General features: G+C 34.6%; 1 protein-coding gene across 3 annotated transcripts in view; it reads left to right on the top strand.

Moving 5' to 3' along the window:
- The window catches only part of KIF18A (kinesin family member 18A), an 86,148-nt gene that overhangs the window by 4,661 nt on the left and 60,298 nt on the right, over positions 1 to 21,189 (top strand). For all 3 annotated transcript variants that reach the window (XM_080817602.1, XM_080817601.1, XM_080817600.1), the window contains 8 exons: positions 5,422 to 5,794; positions 7,867 to 8,024; positions 10,827 to 10,931; positions 12,022 to 12,132; positions 13,790 to 13,987; positions 16,158 to 16,334; positions 17,726 to 17,800; positions 18,010 to 18,122. In XM_080817602.1, coding sequence (XP_080673728.1) covers positions 5,470 to 5,794; positions 7,867 to 8,024; positions 10,827 to 10,931; positions 12,022 to 12,132; positions 13,790 to 13,987; positions 16,158 to 16,334; positions 17,726 to 17,800; positions 18,010 to 18,122 — 1,262 coding nt within the window. In that variant the 5' untranslated portion in view covers positions 5,422 to 5,469. The remainder of the gene's footprint in view (positions 1 to 5,421; positions 5,795 to 7,866; positions 8,025 to 10,826; positions 10,932 to 12,021; positions 12,133 to 13,789; positions 13,988 to 16,157; positions 16,335 to 17,725; positions 17,801 to 18,009; positions 18,123 to 21,189) is intronic.

The following is a 21,189-nucleotide window of genomic DNA, read 5'->3' on the forward strand; positions in this document are numbered from 1 at the left end:
TCAAAGAATTTATTTTCTGGGGCGCCTGGGTGGCTCAGTCATTTGGCGTCTGTCTTCAGCTCAGGTCATGATCTCAGCATACTGGGATTGAGCCCCTGTCAGATTCCCTGCTCAGATGGGTAGCATGCTTCTCCCTCTAGCTGCTCCACCCCCAACTCCTGCTTGTGTTTCCTCTCTATCTGTGCCTCTGTCAAATAAATAAATAAAATCTTTAAAAAAAAAAAAAAAGAAAAGAATTTACCTCCTATGTGCCTTATTCAGCATCAGCTAAATGTCCACTCTTTCACTTGGCCATGTTAGGAAAAGAAACTGGCATTATGTATTGATGTAGGGAAAACTTCATTAATCCCTGAAGACATTAGTGTATTTGAAGATAGACTAATTTTTCACAATTTGGTGATCCTGTTGACCTTAGTTATTTTTATTAAGAAAATTATTTTCAGTCATTTGTTTTGAAAAGTCCAGATATGTGTGGTACTTTAAAAATTAAGATGGATGTCTTTCTTAAAATTTGTAAGAAGTTGTAAAACAAAGTTGTATTTGAGATTATACTTCTTAAATTCCTTTAGATCATTGTCAGTATTTCTCCTTGAAGTATTCCTTGAGTGAGACCTATTGCCTTCTAAAATACCTTCAGCAATTCCCAATAAACTTCAAAATAAAACCTAAACTTGATGGCCTTGTATTCATGATCTTCCAAATCTGGCCCCACTCTTATCTAATTATATCTTCTTAATGCAACCTCTCCCTTCCCTTTTATTCTGTCCAGCTGCATTAGGATGCAGCAAAGCTTGGGACACCTGGATGACTCTGTGAGTGGAGGTTGCAATTCTTGATCTCAGGGTCATGAGTTCAAGCCCTACATTGAGTGTAGAGATTACTTTAAAAAGAAAAATGTTTTAAAGAGGACTGAGCTAAATTGAGCATCTCTTTAGATGCTGTAGATAAAATTGCAATTAGCTAAAACTAAACAGCTAAAAGAAATGAGGTTTAAGCAAATTGACCATGCAGCCTGTTATGTCCTCTGCACAAGCTGTTTCTTACCACAGGCCTTTGGACTTGCTGCCTAAAATACTCTTGTTGCAGAGAGTTTTTCAGTTTCTGTAGAAAGTCACTTAACTAGACAAGCTTTTCTCCATTGCCCCATCTAAAATAGGAGGCCCCATGTATACTCTTGCCCTCTATTCTGGGATCCAGAAAAATTCTTACCTCATAGAAGGCACTCAATAAATATTTATTAGATATATAACTAATTTCCCACCCTGAAATGCTTTCTTATCGTAGTTAGTAACTAACCATCCTTCAGCTCTCAACTCCTGTCACTTCCTCTAAGTTCCCCGCCATGATAGTCTTATGTAGGACTATTAGCCTTTACCTTACCAGCTCCTGTCACAGTTACACCTTTACATAATTGAGTCATTATTTTATTAATACCTCTTTGCCTCAATGCACTGTATATAATCATCATCATCATCATCATCATGGCAAACACAAAGTGCATATTGTGTGCCAGGCATCGTTCTAAGTTCCCACCACAGCTCTGTGAGGTAGGTATTATTATTAGTCCCACTTTACAGATGACGAAATTGAGCCAAAAGGAGGTTAAGTAACTTGCTAACACAGCCAGTAAGTAGTAGAACTGGGATTTTAACCTAAGGTCGCTGGCTCCAACATCTAATAGTTCGCATATTGAATTGATTACTTAATTAACAAGAGATCCCATCCAATCTTTAGATTCTAAGGTCTATTTCAAAATAATCACCTGAAGTCCTCTTATACTTGTTTATCTATTTCATTTGTGTGTATTTTATCTATCATTGGGGGGTGAAAAGTGTATCATTTAAGGTCAAAGCATTGCTCTATGTTCCTAAGAGCTTTTAGACGTGTGTATGGAGATCAGTTTTTGGTATAACAAGGAATATGGGATGCTACCAACCTATAATAGAGGTCATAAATGCTAAACATCTTCTAATACATGTAACAGTTCCAAACAAGGAAGAATTATCCTACCTAAAGTGCCATCATAAGCCCATTGGGAAACACTGAAAAGATGAATCAGTGTCTTTGGCAAGAAGAAACAGGAATGGAGGTAGATAGGGAAGAGAACTGACAGTTATTGAATGCCTTGATACACTTAATACTTGTTATCGCTTTTAGCCTTCACAGTGCTTTGAGGTTTCTTTTATACAAATAAGAAACTGGGATTCAGTGAGGTTAAGGAAGTCATCCAAGGTCATAGAAGTGAGGTATAGGTGCTTTGTGGAACATAGAAGCTCAAGAATGAAGAAGAGCAGAGTAGTAATTCGTCTGGGACTTGACTGTTAGAGTCCAAGTAACCATCCTTCCTTCTTCAGTGTTCTATTTTTGGAGGACAGAGTCTAAAAAGGGAGTGCCATGTCCAGTGTCTCCTGCTTTTAGATTACTTTGGCTCTATTTGAATTCTTTCCAAAAGTATATGGTTTTATGACATATTTTAGCTTCATTATTGTTGTTAATTATCCCATTTAAAAAAACAAAATGGGGGCGCCTGGGTGGCTCAGTGGGTTAAGCCTCTGCCTTCGGCTCAGTTCATGATCTCAGGGTCCTGGGATCAAGCCCCACATCGGGCTCTCTGCTCAGCAGGGAGCCTGCTTCCCCCTCTCTCTCTACCTGCCTCTCTATCTACTTGTGATCTCTTGCTCTATATCAAATAAATAAAATCTTTAAGAAAAAAAAATTTTTTTTTTTTAAAGATTTATTTATTTATTTATTTATTTGACAGAGAGAGATCACAAGTAGGCAGATAGGCAGGCAAAGAGAGAGAGAGAGGGAAGCAGGCTCCCTGCTGAGCAGAGAGCCCGATATGGGACTCGATCCCAGGACCCTGAGATCATGACCTGAGCCGAAGGCAGCGGCTTAACCCACTGAGCCACCCAGGCGCCCCAAGAAAAAATTTTTTAAAATTAAAAAGCAAAATGTCTTTTTTTAACCTTTCTTCCGCCTCCACCATACCATTCCTTTGCATACTTTTGCAGTAGTATTTCCTGTATTCTCTGAGTCTTCTCTCATTCAGGTTTTTGTCCCACCATTCCCCCAAAACTGTTTTTCTCATTGACTTCTTTGTTACTAAATCCCATGGTTACTTCTTAGTCTGTACTTTACCTGTTAGCAGTATTTAACATAATTGATCAACCTGTTCTCCTTGATTTAAAGATTCCCTAAAATCTTAATGCCATTTGAAGCATTAAGACTCTGAGACTGACTTTACTTTTTTAACTTGGGCTTCAACTGCCTTGACATTTCCACCTGGATGTCTATTAAAATTCTCAAATTTAAGAAATCTGGATTTTCCAACACTCAGGCCAAGAACTTTGGAGTTCTTGAATTCTGTCTTTCTCTCACAGTCCTTATCTATCAGGAGACTCTATTATCTTTATCTTCAGAATAGTTACAGAATCTGACTACCACCGTGGTCTGAGTTGAAAATATTATCTCCTATCTGTACTACTTCAGTGTTCTAATTAGTCTCCATTCCTTAAGTATGTTATCTACACAGCAATGAGAATGATCAGATTATATCACAAAACTAAACAAAACAAAAAAATCACACACAAACACAAGACCCTGGTAGATCTCTTCACCTAAAGTATAAGTCAGAAGCCAGACCCTGGGCTTTTACTTTGATTCAAACACCATAGGTAAACTATATAGTCACAGCAAGTCTACCCAAAAACCTAGCTTTCATTTTTGTGAGAGCTTCAGCATTATATTAGTTTGGCTTATGGTAATGGACAGCAAAAGATTTCTCAGAATCATCAAGGTAATAAAGAGAGAACCTTGGCTCATGAACTGTTTCCAGTAAAAGTGATCTTGGCTGCAAGTCTCTTGGCAGTGGAAATTGATACACCTAGGCTCATCTCTACATGTATCTCACAAACCCATAGAGCTAAAAAATAGTTCCAAGGATGCATCAGTTAGTTAGCCCAGGTATGAAGTTGATGAAGATGGCATATACACCATGGTGTATTCAGAGATCCTAATCTGCTCTGTAATGATGTAACTCCAGGGTACATCAATGATACTAGGTTTAAAAATTATGATCTGGGGTGCCTGGGTGGCTCAGTGGGTTAAAGCCTCTACCTTTGGCTCAGGTCATGATCTCAGGGTCCTGGGTTCGAGCCCTGCATCGGGCTCTCTACTCAAGCGGGGAGCCTGCTTCCTCCTCTCTCTCTCTGCCTGCCTCTCTGCCTCCTTGTGATCTCTGTCTGTCAAATAAATAAATAAAAATATTTAAAAAAAATAAAAATAAAAATTATGATCTAACTCTCAGATTTCCTCACATAAAAATAGAAAGTAAAGATAAACAAAGATCAATAGTTTGGAAACCTCAACTATCCAGAAATTGAGAATCTAAAAGTTTTAACTAAAAAAAAAAAAATTTAAACCTTTTAGATTTTCTAATTTGTTTATTCATCAAATATTTATACAAATATTTATACAGTCTACCTTGTGCTGGGCACTGTTTTAGGCTCTGGGAACACATCAATAAGAAAAACAGATTTTAAAAAATATTCATGTCCTTAAAGAGTATATAGTTTAACTGGAATAGAGAACACAATAAATAAGTAAGAAGTATATATTATTTGAAGATGGTGCTTTGGTAAACAATAGAGCAGTATAAGGATAATTAGGAATTAGATTGGCAGTTTTAATAAGAGTAATCGGGAGGGCAACATTTGAGCAAGGACTTGAAAGAAGTAAGAGTCATGCAGGTATTGAAGGAAGCATGTTGCAATGGAGAGAGTGGTTGGTAGAAAGACCCCATTAGAGTGCTTGGTGGGTTAGTTGGAATGGAGGGAGCAAGGCTAAGATCATAAACCATGAGGTGAAAATGGAAACCATTTAGCTTGTTCTCTGAATAAAATAACCATTGAAAGGTTTTGAACTAAGGAGTGAATTATGTGTGTCTATGTGTATACGTTTAAATATATTTCCAGGGCGACTGGGTGTCTCAGTCGTTAAGCGTCTGCCTTTGGCTCAGGTCATGATCCCAGGGTCCTAGGATCGAGTCCTGTGTCAGGCTCCCTGCTTGGCAGGAAGCCTGCTTCTCCCTCTCCCACTCCCCCTGCTTGTGTTCTGTCTCTCTCTCTCTCTGTGTCAAATAAATAAATAAAATAAAATAAATAAAAATCTTTGAAATATATAAATATATCTATTTAAATAGATAATAGATAATAGATATATATAAATATATCTATTATCTATCTATCTATCTATCTATCTATTTATTTCCAGGTAAGTGGAATAGAATTAATAGAAGTGGGATAGAATTAATAGGAGTGGAATAGAATTAGTACCTTTTTTTTTAATGAACACTATATGCCAGTCATATTATATACAATAGAACTTATATTAATACTTTACTTTCCTTTTTAATTGCAGAGAAATATTCAGGCATTCATACAAACAGGGGAAGCAAGACAATCAACCATGTCTGTCACTGAGGAAGACCTGTGTCACCATATGAAAGTAGTTGTTCGTGTGCGTCCGGAAAACACAAAAGAAAAGGCAGCTGGATTCCATAAAGTGGTCCATGTTGTAGATAAGCATATCCTAGTTTTTGACCCGAAACAAGAAGAAATTAGTTTTTTCCACGGAAAGAAAACTGCAAATCGAGATATTACAAAAAGACAAAATAAGGATCTCAAGTTTGTATTTGATGCAGTTTTTGATGAAACTTCAACTCAATTGGAAGTTTTTGAACATACTACTAAGCCAATTCTGCGTAGTTTTTTGAATGGATATAATTGCACAGGTAATTGTTTCAGTCAGAGTTTTATTTTTCCATCTAATTTCAGTTTTACATTAGAAGGGACATCTACTTTGCCCATTCTAAACATAATCAATTTTAAGGTGCTTATTTGCTAAAAATTAAAATGTTAAATAGAATTTCACTGTAAATATAGACTTTTTTTGAAAATTAGGCCTCATATATAAGATATAATTTGTGAAACATCCTCTTCCAAAGTCTTGTTGTGATCCCTATAGACAGTCATCTTTTCAATTTTCCTATGTTATTAAACCACATGGGTCTTTCAATGGATACCAGATTTCTCACAATTTGTATTCACTAATATTCCCTCGCTTACCTATACAGCTATCTATCCCTGGGGAAAAGTTGGACATTTCTGAACACTGCAAGTTTCTTTACAGAATGATTTTTCTTTATAGTACCTTGAAAAAAAAGCTAAAAGCCCATGTTAATTGAGTATCATGTGTTATTTTAGTACATCTTCAGCCCAGAAAGCGTCTCTAGTGCTCTGGATAGATCTATAGTAATTTGCCTTTCAAAATGGCCATGTTGATTTCCTAAAAGAAGATCCAAAGGCCAGTTAATTCAATACTTACAAGGCACTTAACACCATTATTTATATCTTATTTTTGTAATTACCACCATTTACAACATTTTCTTTATGATAACCCTAAAACTGTAACATGTTTCACTGTCTTTCACTGACTCATTCAGTTTTATTACAGAAGACTTACCCTCTTGGTCAAATAAGAATAGAATGTGGTTTATTGATTAGAACTGCTATGATTCTCATTTTTAAGTTTGTATTCTTTTCCTCATTCATGAAACTCCATACTATTTCCAGAGATCTAAATTTTTCTTGACTCCAAATGAAAAAATCTCCACCAAACTAATACTGAATCTTTGTTTCCTTCTTGGCTTTATTTTGTATTACTATCCAGCTGTCTTAAGACTTCTTGTTGTACTACTAGCTTATATAAAATAAAAAGAATGAAATATGTCAGTTTAATTGATTCTGCTGAAAAGTATTTTAGTAGTTTGTTACTATTTGGTTTAACAGAGGGATTTAACTTATAAAAATATTTTTACCTGTAATAATATGAGGACTTAATGGTTTTATATTATGTCAGGTATTTGCCATAAGTAATTCAGAGTAGCTTTTTGTTTTGTGTTTGAAGAACATGTCACTTTTATGTTATACTGGAGAGAATCATGGAAACAAACTAATTTGCCTAAAACACAAATTTCATAAGGGAATTTTATAAATGACTTCTATTGGAATTCATTATTCAGCAAACTTTTGTAGTGAATATCTGCTTTGTGCCAAGTGATTTGCTAGTTATGAAGGATACACAGCCTCAGCCTTAGTGGAGCTCATAGTTGGAAATATAGTGTGATACATGTTAGAAGGATATATAGCATATACTGAGGGCTCAAATGAGGGAGTAGATGTTTCTGCCTGTGACAGAGAAGACATGGAAAAGTGACATTTATGCTGAATATTTAGAGCAGATTTAAGTATTCCAGCTGGATCAAGTACAGGAACTCTTCAGTGGAAAGGCAGTGGCATAAGAAAGAAACAGCACATGCAGAGAACTTCACACAGTCTAGCATACCTAGATGACAGCAAGGAACAAATAGGCTGGAGGGAGTGCCTAATAATATTCCAAGGCAAGGAATACGAACTTTCTCATGTAGGACTGTTGAACAATTAAGATTTAACATATTCAGATTTTGTTTTCATAAAAAAAAACTACAAAATTTTGATAGATGGATTAAAGAAGATTGAAATGAGATAAGGAAACTGGTAACTGATTAATCAAAATTTGAACAATTGCTGTGGAAGAAAGGGAGCAGAGGGGAGGATAGTACCGTTAACCAGAATACAGAATATAGGAGAAGAGTGGATTTGTGCTTAAATTCCCAGGTTTTAAGATTATGACTCTGTTAATTTTGGACCTCTTGAGTTTAAAGTTATGTTCAGAATATCCAGATGGAACTATCCACTAGACAGTGGATATAGTAATGTTGTAAATCATAATAAAGAACTTTGATCCCTTTTTATAAAAACTCAGTGCTTGCATATGGTGCTACTGGAGCTGGGAAGACCCACACGATGCTAGGATCAGCTGCTGAACCTGGAGTAATGTATCTAACAATGTTAGACCTTTATAGATCCATGGATGAAATTAAAGAAGAAAAAGTATGTAGTACTGCAGTTTCTTATCTGGAGGTAAGTTGACAGAACCATTCTTTAGATTAGTCAATAGTATTGAGAAATCATTAAGAAGTTCCATGGCCCATTCAAACTACCTGTCATTAAGAATTTTCTTATGAGTATATAAAATCATTAAAATTCCTGCTCTTAGGTATTTGTTGCACATCTTACTCCTTTTTTGTTGAGTATTTTATTTTGGCCTAATTTCTGATTAGTAAAATTAGCAAAAAGAGCTTCCAGATACCCTTCACCCAGAGTCCTATATGTTAACATCTTACTACCTTTGCTTCTCCCTCTATGTGTGTGTATTTCTTTCTTCTGAACTGTTTAAGTTACAACAGGATATTTTCTTAAATAACTACTGAATAGTTATCCAAATCAGGAAATTAACAATGATAGAACACCATTACCTAATCTATAAATCTTAATAAGATTTTGCCAATTACTCTGATGATGCCCTTTATTGAAAAAGAAAATCTAAGATCATAAATTGCATTCAATTGTTATATCTCTTTAGTCTCAATTGGATTTTTTTCTGTATTCTATGTCACTGTCATAAAATCCCTAATTTGGTTAGTTAGTCAATAGGTTATGCACGTGCAGAAACACAATGGAAGTAATGTTGAGTTCTTACAGTATCATATCAAGAGGCTGGTATAGTTGGTTAGTCTGATTACTGGCTGTGTTAACTTTGATCCATTTCATTATGTTGGTTTCAGCAGAGTTTCTATGCTATAAAGATACTACTTTACCCCCTTATTCCTCAAATTTTCATCTATTACTATTTACATCCACTGTTGATTCATGCCTAAATCTATTATTATGATGGTGGTAGATAATAGTGATATTTAAATTACATCAGTTCGTCTACATTTATTCCTTGGCTTTCTACTGTATGGAAGAACTTTCCTTTATTATATCAGTGTGGATTCATGGATTCTCGACATTATTTAGTAGCTTATAATCCTTTTCCGTATTTATTTATATGCTCAAATTATGCTGGATTTGGCCAATCAAGGCTTCTTCATGCAGTCTCTTGAGTCTTCATTCTTTGAGTACTTCTACTCACTTAGTAATAGGTGGCATTCGACAAATCATAACTAGCAGCTAGGCACACTAACTTTATATTCAGATAGTGTTTCAGATACCAGTAAAGAAACAAATCCATGATTTTACTGCCTATTTGTGGTAGCAGAGAAAAAATTTCTGGTAGTCACAGCTCTCTTGTTGACAACTTTATAGTTTCGTTCCTACTGAGAAAGCTTCTTCATATTTCAAAAATTGATTAAGATATGTATGTTGCTAAAAATTTTCTTGTGTACAGAACTTGGAAATAAAAGAGAAATAAAACTCATTTTCTATATTTAAGTTCTGAAAAAAATGGCTTTGAACTTAATTGGGTAAAGAATATGGCACTATTCTTTAGTTTCTCCTTATATCCTTGTACAACTGGGCGAATTTTGAAGTTTGGTTATTTTTATAATGTTTTTAATTGTTTTTTCTTTCTTTTAATCTCCCTTCATTTTATTAATGTTAAAGCAAGGTCTAATCTCATGGTTTTCCACTTGGGCTGTGCACCAGAGTTGGCTATGGAGCTTTTTAAAAATAGACATGCCTAGGCGTCAACCCTTGGACATTTTAATTTATTAGGTCTGGATTGTGACTGATGCATCTGTGTTTTTTAAAAGTTCCCCGGTGATTCTGATTTGTAGACTGGCTTGAGAATGGTTGTTCTAATTTTGTATTTTGTATGATTGAAACGGGTAAGGAGAAGTATTTGAAAAGTAACTACTGCTTTTCAGGAAAATAACAAAAAATTATATCTTCATATTTTACTACTTTTAAGAGTTTCTTACATTTAAAAATGGTTATCATTCAGTAGAAAATCTTAACAGCAATGAAGTATCACTACAGGCTATCTATTAGAACATGGAAATAACTTACACAAAATAATTCTTAAAGCCTAAGACTGCATGCTTTTTTAAATCTTAATCAGTTGTCATTTGGTTGGCAAGTAGAAAGTTAAGTACCTTTAATAAAATCATCAAATCAGATCAATAGTACTATTTCTATGCGTTGTTTACAGAAATTACTAAAAAAATTGCTGAAAATTTACTAAAAAAGAAATTGCTTACAGGAATTACTAGGAAAAAAAATCACCAAAGACCTACAATACAGATGTGTTTTTAGTGCCATGTAATAGAGTGAGGAAATCTGGACTCCCATCCCTACTCTGCTGTTACTTTTGTGACCATGGACAAATTACTTAACCTCCTAGGGCCTTAGTTCCAAAGAAAGTGGCGGGGGAGGGTCCTGTTATAGGACTTATTAAGAATTGCATATTAGATTTAATGTAATTAAAGGATAAATGAAATAAATACTGTCGATCCTTGAGTATGGATTTTAACTCTTTAAGTTCTAAACTATCTTCAGTGAGAACCATGCCACCTCCATATAACTTACTGGAATTTCCCAAGACTGTGTGTCCCATATATTTCTAGAAAATAGGAAAAGGCAATTCAAGCTGTCTTATTTCTATTCCACCATAATCGTCAAGTTAGGAATTATGGAGAGAGGGTGTAATGACTCCACCTTTAAATTTCAGTTGCAAACTTAGGTAATTAAGCTCTTCTGTTTTCTCAAATGATAGAAAATTAATGGCAACATGAGATAGAAGGGGTGAGATGGTGCAAATAAGTTGCTGCTTATGTTTAAGATATAATTCTAATACAACCTTAAATCAGCAACACGTGTGATATTGTCACTATTATTTCAACCTCAGTGCTAAAGCAGTTTTTTGTTTTGTTTTTCCTTAAGATATATAATGAACAGATTCGTGACCTCTTAGTAAATTCAGGGCCACTTGCTGTTCGGGAAGATGCCCAAAAGGGGGTAGTCGTTCAGGGGTTGACTTTACATCAGGTATGTTTATAATTTTTTTTCCTTATTGTAATAACAAGTGTGGTTATTTAGCCATTTATTCATTTTCTGTTGTGTTCAAGAAAGAAGAAAAATAATAAAGTGCAGAGTTAAAAGAATCAGAATATATTATTTTGTTTTCCTTTGAAGTAGTTGAATGAGCTTTTCTTTTTGTTGTTGTTTTCGGGTAAGGGGGTTGGGGGCTCTTTTCTTTTTTTAGAGAGAGCGAGAGCTCCAGGGGTGGGGCAGAAGGAAAAGGAGAATCTGAAGCAGGCTCCACACCCTGCACAGAGCCTAGTGCAGGGCTCAGTCTCACAACCCTGAGATTATGACCTGAGCCAAAATCAAGAGTCTGACGCTTAATTGACTAAGCCACCCAGTCATTCTAAATGAGCTTTTCTTTTAAAAATCTTCTTGCAAATTTAATACTCTGTATTCTGCTTAATACATTTATATTTTGTCTCCTCCAAAAGATAAGATTCTATATTTTATTTCTCATGTAACACCAGACAAAGTAACGCTGATCCTTAAACAACATGGGTTTGAGATGAACAGGTCCACTTATATGCAGATTTATTTTTATAAATACAGTACACTATGCAGTGGCTAACTGAACATAATAAAATACAGTACAGCACTGTAAATGTATTTTCTCTTATAATTCTCTTCATACCATTTCCTTTTCTCTAGCTTCATTTATTGTAAGAATACAGTATATAATATGTGTAATATACAAAATATGTATTAATTAACTGTTCATATAATCAGTAAGGCTTGAAGTCAACAATAGGTTATTAGCAAAACTTTGGGGAAGTCATAAAGTTACATGTGAAGTCTTAATTGCCTGAAGGGGAGAGTTCTGTCAGTGCCCTGACATTCTGTCAGTGCCATTGTTCAAAGGTCAACTGTATATCATTTGCTTAGTACTATATAGGAAATATTTAATGGGATGCAATTTGTAGAATGCATTTTTACCTTTAATTTTATCTTTAAAAGTCTTTTTTCTTGTTGAAAGTTTATTAAAAATGTTAAAGGTAGATGGCTATTTTTATGTGTGGGTTTTTTTTTTTTTTTTTCACTTAAACTTCTCTAGCCCAAATCCTCAGAGGAGATTTTACAGTTATTGGATAGTGGAAACAAAAACAGGACACAACATCCCACTGATATGAATGCCACATCTTCTCGTTCTCATGCTGTTTTCCAGGTAACAGACCATTAAACTATTGCTCTTAAAATTGAATTTAAAATAAACAAAGCCAAATTCACGTGGGGTAATTTTCATATATGCAGAGAAAATCCTTTCAGCTGTGGACTTCTTTCTCAACATTTCCTTTATTTTGGATCTTTGAGAAGATTTTATCAAGAATATTCAGAATTGAGGATATATAAATCAGAAGTATAAATTTTTACTGTGCGAAGATACAGCATAATAAGGTGGTAGCATTAAAGGGTGTTTTCCCTTGTGTTTTTAGAAGTGAAAATATTTAATCTTTCCTAAAGACGTTATATTCAGAACAAATCTTCTCTTTTTAGGTATAGATTTACAGAAGCAAGAGATTCTGATTCACTTTTTTTTTTTTTTTTTTTTTTAAAGATTTTTATTTATTTATTTATTTGACAGAGAGAGATTACAAGTAGGCAGAGAGGCAGGCAGAGAGAGAGAGAGGAGGAAGCAGGCTCCCCACCAAGCAGGGAGCCTGATGCGGGGCTTGATCCCAGCACCCTGGGATCATGACCTGAGGCAAAGGCAGAGGCTTTAACCCACTGAGCCACCCAGACGCCCCCTGATTCACTTTTTAAAAAATTTCATCATAAGGACCTTGCAAGTAGTTGCATTCCTTAAGGACATTGATTGCATTGACATTGTATTTCTTTTAGAAATACAATTCCAGAAAGTGTTAAAGCATATGTTAGTAGCTATTATATTCTGTAGTTTCTAGTCCTGTTAAAATCCAAATTATTTTTTAGTTTCATTCTGTATTATACTCGTGTAACCCAACTTACAGTAAGAAATTGATATAGTAGAAAGAATTCATATCTGAGGCAGTCATGTCATTTAGAAAGTCACCAGTCCATAAAATTTTATTAATCCTTTCTGTTCTTTCCACTGACTCTTCATTTATCAGTAGTCATAAGAGAAATGTTTATCTGTGACACTGATATTTCCCCAGAATGCCTTAGACCCTGCCCTATAAAAAATATTAACAAAGATCTTTATAATGAAATAATCTTAACCAATCTCTTAAGTTTGCCACTTAATTTATTTCAGTTGAACTACAAAGTAGCATTCAATAAATGATGCTTTACTCTAATGGGCTAAAAATGAGAAGTATATTTTACTAATTTTTTATATGAGACATTTTCTTAATTATAGTGACATACAATAGTTTTGGGAATTAGAATACACTTAGTCTTCAATTTGGGTCAACATTCAAATTCAGCTATCCTTCAGGAGCATTTCCTGGAGACATGCAAAGCATTCTAATCACTGCCTTTAGTTTTTGGTTAGGAACATTATTTCTAGACTTCCTGTGCCCCTACCACGACCTGCAATAAGTCTATGATCTGGCTCAGGGGTTACCAGAACACAAATGGCAGTTGTTTTGAGCTTCTATCAGATCAGAAGTTATTTGCCCTTTGGTACACATATAGGAAATCTTTTCATCTTTAAAGTTTTTTTCAACTTCCATAATTATTTCAGGTATTCTTTGATATCAGCAGTCAGATTATTATACTCGTTCAGTTTGTTTTTAAAATGAAAATAATTTTGATATCATACTCTTTTAAAAATAAAGTACATGTCTCCTTTTTAATTTTCTTAAATCTTATCCTTATTTTTCCTATTCTATAATTTCAAAAAGATTTATTTGCGGCAACAAGACAAAACAGCAAGTATCAGTCAAAATGTACGAATTGCCAAGATGTCACTCATTGACCTGGCAGGATCTGAGAGAGCCAGTACTACCAGTGCTAAAGGAACCCGATTTATAGAAGGCACAAATATTAATCGATCACTTTTAGCTCTTGGGAATGTTATCAATGCCTTAGCAGACACAAAGGTAGGTAAAAATGTTTGTTTATTTTAAGTATTTTGAAATATTGAAATATGTGTAATTCCTAGGAAGATATTACTTAAAATAATTTTGCCTTAAAGGTCTGTTATAAACCAAATTTCAAAAATGTATTAGTAATATTTGTATTCCAAAGCAAAGACTATAGGAAGCCTATTATATCAAATAAAGCTATGTTTGGTTTGGTTTTAATTTCCAGTTTTATAATCACAATTTGTTGAAAGAAACATATTGAATATCATATTGATAGTTAATATTTTATGGTACTTTCTCATAACTTATTTTAAATCTGATTATTAAAATGGCCATTTAGTGATCACTATACAACAAGCATAATTGAATTGGGATGAATACAAAAACTATATTTTAAGAAAACTTAATTTTGTTTTGATTAGTATTTTATATACTATAAATTTGGGTTAAATAGTAAGTGTTTTGATTTTTCTTAGGAAGAGGGTCTTAAGATATAAAGTATAGTTAAATCACCTTATAGGGTAATGTTTATTAGACGCCTTTGGGGTATTTAAAAATATTTTATATCTACTATATGCCAGAGTGCTTACTAGAACACAGCATATTTGACAACTTCTGTATTGGTAAAAATGAGTTCCTTTTTTTTTTTCTTTAATTAAAATGCGATCATTAATTTAAGTTCAAGCCATGTTCAAGCTTTAAGAAATTTCTATATTTAGGAATATACAGGTCAATGAGTGCTAGGAAAATGTTGTATTTTGAATTAATAAAAGTATATTAAAATGATTTGGGAAGTCTTTTTAAAAAGGCAAAAGGCAAGTTTCTGAAATTACATAAAGATTACAAAAGCAAGATGTCTTTCATATTCTAGGTTAAAATCTCAAACATCTAAGTGGACAGTATGGTATAGAGACTGGTTTTCTAAGCTTAAGCCATTTATAGAATTTTTTCCATACCAACTTAATTTTTTTTTTTACTGTATTTGTTTGACAGATAGAGATCACAAGTAGTCAGAGAGGCAGGCAAAGAAAGGAGGGAAGCAGGCTCCCTGCTGAGCAGAGAGCCTGATGTGGGGCTCCATCCCAAGACCCTGGGATCATGCCCTGAGCTAAAGGCAGAGCCTTTAACCCATTGAGCCACCCAGGCACCCCGATGTTTAATAATTAACTCCCATTGAGTCATTTATGAGTCCATGTTTAATACATGTCTTGTACATGTGAAATCATTTCAAGTTAACACCAGCAGTGCTCATTGCACACTGGAAAACACTGCTAGGATGGAAAGCATAGTACTACTAGGAGCTAGGATACCTGGGGCCTATTTCTAGCTCTGGGTTATCAGCCATGTTACCTGAAATAGTCATTTCACTTTTTTTTTTTTTTTTTTTTTTTTTTTTTTTTTTTTTTTTTTAGTCATTTCACTTTTTGTTCAGCTTCCATTTTTCTCTTCTGTAATTTGAAAGATTTACACTGGCTAACATAAGATTGCTTTTAGCTTAACATTATAATGTTCTATTTTTATGGAAGTTGTGCTTTTTGGAAAATTTGTTTTTTACTTTAAAATCAGAACTGTGTCTTTTAAGTAAAGGAAAACCTAGAAATATTAAGTTTTCTTAGAACTGTTTTGTCCTCTCAGTTGAAGTCTTTATAAGATTGTATATAATTTTAATTTACTTCATATCCATGTTAGCTAATTATTTAATGAGAGAAATAACTCTGCCATGCAAAATTCTTATTATTCCTATGGTAGATTCGAGTAGGGCATACATTACTTTTGTATTTTGATTTCTTTTTAAAAAATGAGTGGATTTTTTTTATATGAACATTATATTTCTGCTAAAAGTTAATATGGAAAGATTTTGTTAAATATACCCCCACTCAGTTTTCCCTGTTGTTAACACCTCATATTTATATGGTATACTTACCACAACTGATGAACCAATATTGATTTTTTTTTGTTAACTAAAGTTTATATTTATTTAGATGGGAATATAATCTTTAAGTAGGGTATTTGTTTTATGTTTCACTCAGTAGTTCCATAAGATTCATTATCATCATTTCGATCACCAATTATATCGTTAAGTCTGGGCAGAGTTGGGCAGTGCTTAAATTCTTAGAGTGAAGTGATAGCAGGTTTACATTTAAATGTGGAAAATGACATAAGAAATCTTTTTTTGCTCTTTCAGAGAAAGAATCAGCATATTCCTTACAGAAATAGTAAGCTCACTCGCTTGTTAAAGGATTCTCTTGGAGGAAACTGTCAAACTATAATGATAGCTGCTGTTAGTCCTTCCTCTGTATTCTACGATGACACATATAACACTCTTAAGTATGCTAACCGTGCAAAGGACATTAAATCTTCTGTAAGTTTGTTTAGTCTGCCTTTGTTGTAAGGGCATTGGATGTATACTATTTTTATAACTCTAAAAAAATATTAATTAGAGTTTTATTTTTACTAATGAATTAGCGAACAGGGTTAGAAATATCTTTATTAGCTTTGTTAATTGAGTATTAACTTGGACAATTAAACCATTAAGCATCTTGCTTACATATATAATAGATACTATTATTTAGTCTTTTGAGAACTAGGATGCTTTAGTGCCTTTCTTCCTAACCTTCTTCACATCGTGGCACATGATATTTTGGTGGCACACTGGAATAACTGGTCAGGGCTTTAACACATTTGTTACAGCCAAGGATGATGTTATATGCTTTAACTTAGCACCAACCCTTTCTATGTGAAAACTTTGGACATGTTAGGTAATCTCTCCAAGTCTCAGTCACTTCATCTGTAAAATAGATATATCTGCCTTAGTTTGTAAAGTAAATAGCCCTTTTAAAATAATTCATGATATTGATGTAACAAATCTCTTTATAGCTCTAACAATGTAATAATGACTGGTTGGGTCAGTATTTTTGCCAGTAATTTGGGGTGATTAAAAAAATGTAAGTCAATGATGATATATTTTTAAAATCACAGGATCCTAGGGTCGGAAAAAACGTAGAGTTTAAGTGGTGTGATGACTTCTGCTGCTTACCCCTCTGCTTCTCCCACTGTATGAAGCTGAGTGGGTTATCGTCTTTCTTAGAAAAATGTTCATATACTCTATGTAACTGGAAAAGGATATACTTTATGGGCATGCAAAGCTTTTCATACGTCTTTCGTGTAACCCTTACAGCAACCCATTGCGGAACGCTCTACTTTAGAGTTGAGGAATCCCATGCTCAGAATTTTAAGAACCAAATTCTAAATCAGTTAAGTGAGAAATGAACAGGGCCTCGAAATCAAGTATTTGAACTTCTGTTTGATGTTCTTTCTGCTATTCCATAGCTGCCAAGGAGCCCATACAATTATAAAAAGAATAAAATATAGTAAGAATGCATTAAAAACTAGTCGAGCTTAGAAATTGTTGAAACTTAAAATTATCTCTAAATTTCTTAGAAGTCAGAGGAAAAAGAAAGTGGACAATTTTAATTATAATGTGAAGAATGCTCTGTAAGTTCTTACACCTTTTCTCAGATAGTAAGACAATTTCTTTATAATTTCATTTATTTTATAAATGTGCTCGGTATATCCTCTTATCATAGATTTTGAACATAAGTGTAATTGATCATGAATGTCATATAACTAATTGTCGCAAATTCTGAATTCATGGAACTGAATTAATGAGGATATGTCATTTTTCTTGTATATATATAGTTATGTGATTATTATCTCTTTATATATGCAATCATAATTTCTATCTTTTAACAGTTGAAGAGCAATGTTCTTAACTTGGACAATCATATAACTCAGTATGTAAAGATCTGTAATGAACAGAAGGAAGAGGTATGTCTACTCTTTACATTTTATGCTAATCTCCCTTAGTTACTCATTTATGGGACTCTGCAAACTTAATTGCCCAAAAATTTGACGTTTTTTCCCATTACAGTTGAAAATCTGGCATGTTCATTTTCATAGCTAAAATTTTTCTGTGGTCACGTATAATAGAGACAGATAATTTATTTCGTATTTTAACTAGTGTTTCTCTCTACTAGATCTTAATGTTAAAAGAAAGACTAAAAGCCTATGAAGAACAGAAAGCCCTTACTGATGAAAATAACAAAGCGAAGTTAATGATTTCAAACCCTCAGGAAAAAGAAATTGAAAGGTAAAAATGACATTAAGATCTCCTTTTGAGGATTTTAGGGTTTTAAAATTTAGTTAGATAGTTTATGTTACCATCATTTGTTGTATGTCTTTATACTCTCAAATAAATTCAAGAAGCCATTGATTGCCCTTTATATTTTTCACACTTTTTTTTTTAATTTTTTTTAATGTTAATAAACATATAATGTATTTTTATCCCCAGGGGTACAGGTCTGTGAATCGCTAGGTTTACACATTTCACAGCACTCATCATAGCACATACCCTCCCCAATGTCCATATCCCCACCACCCTCTCCCATCCCCCCTCCCCCCAGCAACCCTCAGTCTGTTTTTGAGATTGAGTCTTTTATGGTTTGTCTCCCTCCCAATCCCATCTTTTCATCTTTTCTTTTCCTAGCTCCCCCCAACCCCCCCACATTGCATCTCCACTTCCTCATATCAAAGAGATCATATGATAGTTGTCTTTCTCCGATTGACTTATTTTGCTAAGCATAATACCCCCTAGTTCTATCCTCTGATTGACTTATTTTGCTAAGCATAATACCCTCTAGTTCTATCCACATCGTCGCAAATGGCAAGATTTCATGTCTTTTGATGGCTGCATAGTATTCCATTGTGTATATATACCACATCTTCTTTATCCATTCATCTGTTGATGGACATCTAGGCTCTTTCCACAGTTTGGCTATTGTGGACATTGCTGCTATAAACATTCGGGTGCACGTGCCCCTTCGGAGCACCACGTTTGTATCTGTAGGATATATACCCAGTAGTGCAATTGCTGGGTCATAGGGTAGCTCTATTTTCAGTTTTTTGAGGAACCTCCACACTGTTTTCCAGAGTGGTTGCACCAGCTTGCATTCCCACCAGCAGTGTAGGAGGGTTCCCCTCTCTCCGCATCCTCGCCAGCATCTGTCGTTTCTTGACTTGTTAATTTCAGCCATTCTGACTGGTGTGAGGTGGTATCTCATTGTGGTTTTGATTTGTATTTCCCTGATGCCGAGTGATGTGGAGCATTTTTTCATGTGTCAAGCCATCTGGATGTCTTCTTTGCAGAAATGTCTGTTCATGTCCTCTGCCCATTTCTTGATTGGATTATTTGTTCTTTGGGTGTTGAGTTTGATAAGCTCTTTATAGGTTTTGGATACTAGCCCTTTATCTGATATGTCGTTTGCAAATATCTTCTCCCATTCTGTCAGTTGTCTTTTGGTTTTGTTAACTGTTTCCTTTGCTGTGCAAAAGCTTTTGATCTTGATGAAATCCCAATAGTTCATTTTTGCCCTTGCTTCTGTTGCCTTTGGTGATGTTCCTAGGAAGAAGTTGCTGCGGTTGAGGTCAAAGAGGTTGCTGCCTGCATTCTCCTCAAGGATTTTGATGGATTCCTTTCTCACATTGAGGTCCTTCATCCATTTTGAGTTGATTTTCGTGTGTGGTGTAAGGAAATAGTCCAATTTCATTTTTCTGCATGTGGCTGTCCAATTTTCCCAGCACCATTTGTTGAAGAGGCTGTCTTTTTTCCATTGGATATTCTTTCCTGCTTTGTCGAAGATTAGTTGACCATAGAGTTGAGGGTCTATTTCTGGGCTCTCTATTCTGTTCCATTGATCTATATGTCTGTTTTTGTGCCAGTACCATACTGTCTTGATGATGACAGCTTTGTAATAGAGCTTGAACTCTGGAATTGTGATGCCACTGACTTTGGCTTTCTTTTTCAATATTCCTTTGGCTATTCGAGGTCTTTTCTGGTTCCATATAAATTTTAGGATTATTTGTTCTATTTCTTTAGAAAAATGGATGGGATTTTGATAGGGATTGCATTAAATGTGTAGATTGCTTTAGGTAGAATAGACATTTTCACAATATTTGTTCTTCCAATCCATGAGCATGGAATATTTTTCCATTTTTTTGTGTCTTCCTCAATTTCTTTCATGAGTACTTTATAGTTTTCTGAGTACAGATTCTTTGCCTCTTTGGTTAGATTTATTCCTAGGTATCTTAGGGTTTTGGGTGCGATTGTAAATGGGACTGACTCCTCAATTTCTCTTTCTTCTGTCTTGTTGTTAGTGTAAAGAAATGCGACTGATTTCTGTGCATTGACTTTATATCCTGACACTTTACTGAATTCCTATACAAGTTCTAGCAGTTTTGGAGTGCAGCCTTTTGGGTTTTCCACATACAGTATCATATCATAGGAAAAGAGTGATAGTTTGACTTCTTCTTTGCAAATTAGGATGCCTTTAATTTCTTTTTGTTGTCTGATTGCTGAGGCTAGGACTTCTAGTACAATGTTGAACAGCAGTGGTGATAACAGACATCCTTGCCGTGTGCCTGACCTTAGCGGAAAAGTTTTCAGTTTTTCTCCATTGAGAATGATATTTTCAGTGGGTTTTTCATAGATGGCTTTGATAATATTGAGGTATGTGCCTTCTATCCCTACACTTTGAAGAGTTTTAATCAGGAAGGGATGCTGCACTTTGTCAAATGCTTTTTCAGCATCTATTGAGAGTATCATATGGTTCTTACTCTTTCTTTTATTAATGTATTGTATCACATTGATGGATTTGCGGATGTTGAACCAACCTTGCAGCCCTGGAATAAATCCCACTTGGTCGTGGTGAATAATCCTTTTATTTTTTTTTTTTTTTAAAGATTTTATTTATTTATTTGACAGAGAGATCACAAGTAGGCAGAGAGGCAGGCAGAGAAAGAGGAGGAAGCAGGCTCCCCGCTGAGCAGAGAACCCGATGTGGGGCTCGATCCCAGGACCCTGGGATCATGACCTGAGCTGAAGGCAGAGGCTTTAACCCACTGAGCCACCCAGGCGCCCCTGAATAATCCTTTTAATGTACTGTTGGATCCTATTGGCCAGTATTTTGGTGAGAATTTTCGCATCTGTGTTCATCAAGGATATGGGTCTGTAATTCTCTTTTTTGGTGGGATCCTTGTCTGGTTTTGAGATCAAGGTGATGCTGGCCTCATAGAATGAGTTTGGAAGTTTTCCTTCCATTTCTATTTTTTGGAACAGTTTCAGGAGAATAGGAATTAATTCTTCTTTCAATGTTTGGTAG

Source organism: Martes martes (genome assembly GCF_963455335.1).
Source record: "Martes martes genome assembly, chromosome: 10".
Taxonomy (NCBI): Eukaryota; Metazoa; Chordata; class Mammalia; order Carnivora; family Mustelidae; genus Martes; species Martes martes.